Genomic DNA, 3133 nt, shown 5'->3' with positions numbered 1-3133 from the left:
ATCTCTGTTTGGCCTCACCAGTGTAATTCCCAATGGTATCGGGATACCCATGATGCCATGCACGGTGGACAGATTTGCATTGAAATATCCAATCGCTTCTCTTCCCAGGATCACATCGTATTTGGACTTTATTGGCAATACGAGGAACTCTACCTCTTCGATTATCGAATGTTTTCCATCGCTCACTGTTACCGGGAAATTTAGTTGTCCTAGCGGATGTGTTACTTCGCTCGAGAACCCTGAGACATGTTCATTGACTGGTTCTAGCCTTACTTTGTCTTTCGTGTCTAATTGATCAAAAAACTGTTGGTACGTAATATCTGACGTACTTCCTTGGTCGATAAATACATAGGTGCTTCGATAATGTCCTATCAACGCGGTGACAATCAGTGGTTTCTTCAGGCATGGCCCTCCCTTTACTCGTTGGAAGATGACTGGTTTTTCTTTCCATGCTTCACTACTGGGTGTTTACCATTTCACACTCTTATTCCTCCCGCCTAGTATCATATGTATGTTCAGATTTTTTATCTGTTTTCTCGGGGGACCATCGTCTTTTGTTGGGCCCTGGTTTTTGGTGTGTTTCCTTGCTTCTACAGCCAAGTGTTCGTGTTTCCCAAATTTCACCGCTTTTTCGATCTCATCATTCAGATTTGTGGAATCGTATGTATTATGGCCGATGTCTTCATGGAATTTACAATACTTCGATTTATCTAGATGTTTTCTCTTGAAGATCGGCTTCGGTGTCCGGAAGTCGACGTTTTCCGTCGCCAATATCTGAGACGGAGTTTTCGCCATTGGGGTCCATTCTCTGGTCGAGTACCCTCGATTTTGTTTTTCTTCTATTAGCGGTCGAGGAACTGGTGTTTGAGCTGATGCGTCTGCCGAGGGTTGGATTTTAGACCAAAATCGGCTCACGTTCCTTTTTGTTGTTCTTGAACGTTCTCGGCTTGTTTCTATTTTCAGCTTTGAGGTGTCCTTGTCCACACAAGGACTTTTCGGTGTTTGCGTATACTTTGGCTGCTTCAATGAGTATGTTCCATGATTTTGGCATGCCATCTCTCTCTGATAGGCACCGGATGAGGTCGTCGCTTCGCACTCCTTGCGGAAGCCTGCCCTCCTCATATCCTCGGTCACTCCTCCGATCTTAAGACCTTCTGTATTGAACTGCGTGATAAAATCTTTGATGGATTCATTATCTCGGCGGAACACAGCCAATATGTCGGTGGGGTCGCGGGTGTTCCTTTGATGTTGGCTAAAATGCAGGGAGAGTTTAGCTACCAGATCTTCGAAGCTCGTGATTTGGCCTTCTGGGAGCCTCTTGAACCATTCACTGGCCGCACCGTGAAGAGTTAGGGCGAACATATGGCACCAAACGGGCAATGTCCACTCAGCTACTCCTACGGCCGATATAAAGCTTTGCAAGTGATCGCTTGAGTCGGTCATCCCATCGTAGTTTCCCACTGCGGATGGCAGCTTCGAGTTAGAAGGCAGCAGAGCCTCTGCTATCTTTTGCACGAATTTAGACTTTTCCGCGAAAGCTTTTGGTCTGTAAGGTTTTGAAAAATCTACGTCCGCGTTGGGGTATTAACTCAGATGTTTCTTCCCCCGCGGTTGATCTTTTGGTCAGGGGCTTTACCCATCGCTTGCACTCTTTGGTTGCAGAATTTTCCCGCGCGCGTTCCTTGATCTTACCACCCGACTCTGGTTAGGGGACCTTTCTTGGCTTCTCCCTTGTTTTCTCTGTTGGCCTTTATGGCTTTCCAGTCTTTCGCGCTCTCTGCGGCGAGGGTGTCTTTCGTCGTCGGACGATTCCGCATCATCACTTGTGAATATGATGGCGTGTGGGGCTATCCCTTTCACCGATTTCCTCGCCTGTTTTTTCAATTTTATCTCGTACTCTCTGTTGACCCTTTCTTGTTCCCTTTTTAACCATATCGCTGGCTCTTCTTCCTAGTCATCTGTTTCAAACGGGCTTTTTTAATCATCCTAGCGTATTTTCGTGAATCTGAATGACTCGTCTGGCTGATGGCGCTCCACTTCCACATATTCTTCCCTTTGTCTCGAATTTCCATCCGGGGTCCCATCTAGGTTGGTCCTTGCACGGCTTGAGGACTGTGGTGTTCCCCGGTGGAGGTCCGCGAGAACACATAGTTTTGAGTTTTCTTTATAGTTCTAGCTTAACCGGATGGCGCCAATGAAGGAACACTAAGTCTAACCCTATAATGTTTGGTCTAACACTTCGTTCAAGGGGTTAATCAATAGATCAAACCAAGCTGATGAGGTTAATCTATTGCTTAACCCATTATCTCCATATGAGTAAGAGTAAGCCCTAACGAACCGTACACCTGTAAAACGAACACCGTGAGCTCTTTACGAAAAGGGTAATGGGGGGGGGGGGGTTCTTCTCGTAACCACCCTCCGGCGTGAGAATAAGTATGGTAAGTGGTCGGAATTTATTTAAAGGAGTGAGAGAGCTTAGAAGTTGGAATCCTTTTACCGTTACATTATCATCTGTATTTATAGTCGAATGGGTGAGAAGGTTGGGCCAGCTGTCCCACTCAATGGAAGCTTCTCCCGTCATGGTTGAGCATGACGGCTCGTCCTGATTGGTTTAGACAGTCTGATAAATAATATTATTTCTTTTGGTGCAGGTACAGCGTTGGCCCATTTTCATTGGTCCATCGTGCGTCCATGTAGAGTTTTGTACCATGCAACACTTCCGGCGCTTTCTCCTTTGGTACGAGTGCGGCGTTGGTCCATTCTCATTGGTCCATCGTGCACCCATATGGTAGTTGGTACTACGTAATGGTGTTCCACCATGTGTCCTACCTATGGAAGCACTTCCGCTGTTCTTTCCTGCTCGTATTGTCTTGTGGTTATCTCCCACGATGGGTTTTGACTTCTTCGCGGAAGATACTCTTTTCGTTGATTAACCATGTTATCCTTTTTTGTGCATGAAGTGTTTTATACGTTACCCCACAGTGGTCGTGTCTATAACTGGGACAAAACTATGTAAGACTTAAAACAATCACTGACAACAAGGTATTACAGTTTCTTTACATGTATAGTTGATAATGATGTGTGCAAGAGGTGGTAAAATAATGGTTTTACAAGAATAACACCATCCACACTA

The 3133-nt window shown here is 45.6% G+C and overlaps 1 protein-coding gene across 1 annotated transcript; it reads right to left on the bottom strand.

Annotated features, from left to right (window-relative positions):
• Positions 1 to 468: 468 nt before the first annotated feature.
• Positions 469 to 1443, bottom strand: LOC143579068 (uncharacterized). Its single transcript, XM_077062476.1, has one exon. It carries the CDS (start codon positions 1441 to 1443, stop codon positions 469 to 471), a length of 975 nt encoding a protein of 324 aa, XP_076918591.1.
• Positions 1444 to 3133: the final 1690 nt, after the last annotated feature.

The sequence above is a fragment of the Bidens hawaiensis genome, unplaced genomic scaffold, assembly GCF_021521415.1.
Source record: "Bidens hawaiensis isolate Kalapana, Puna unplaced genomic scaffold, B.hawaiensis_p1.1 tig00029599_1, whole genome shotgun sequence".
Lineage (NCBI taxonomy): Eukaryota > Viridiplantae > Streptophyta > Magnoliopsida > Asterales > Asteraceae > Bidens > Bidens hawaiensis.
The sequence above is the reverse complement of the archived record's forward strand: the minus strand, read 5'-3'. Positions and strand labels throughout refer to the sequence as shown.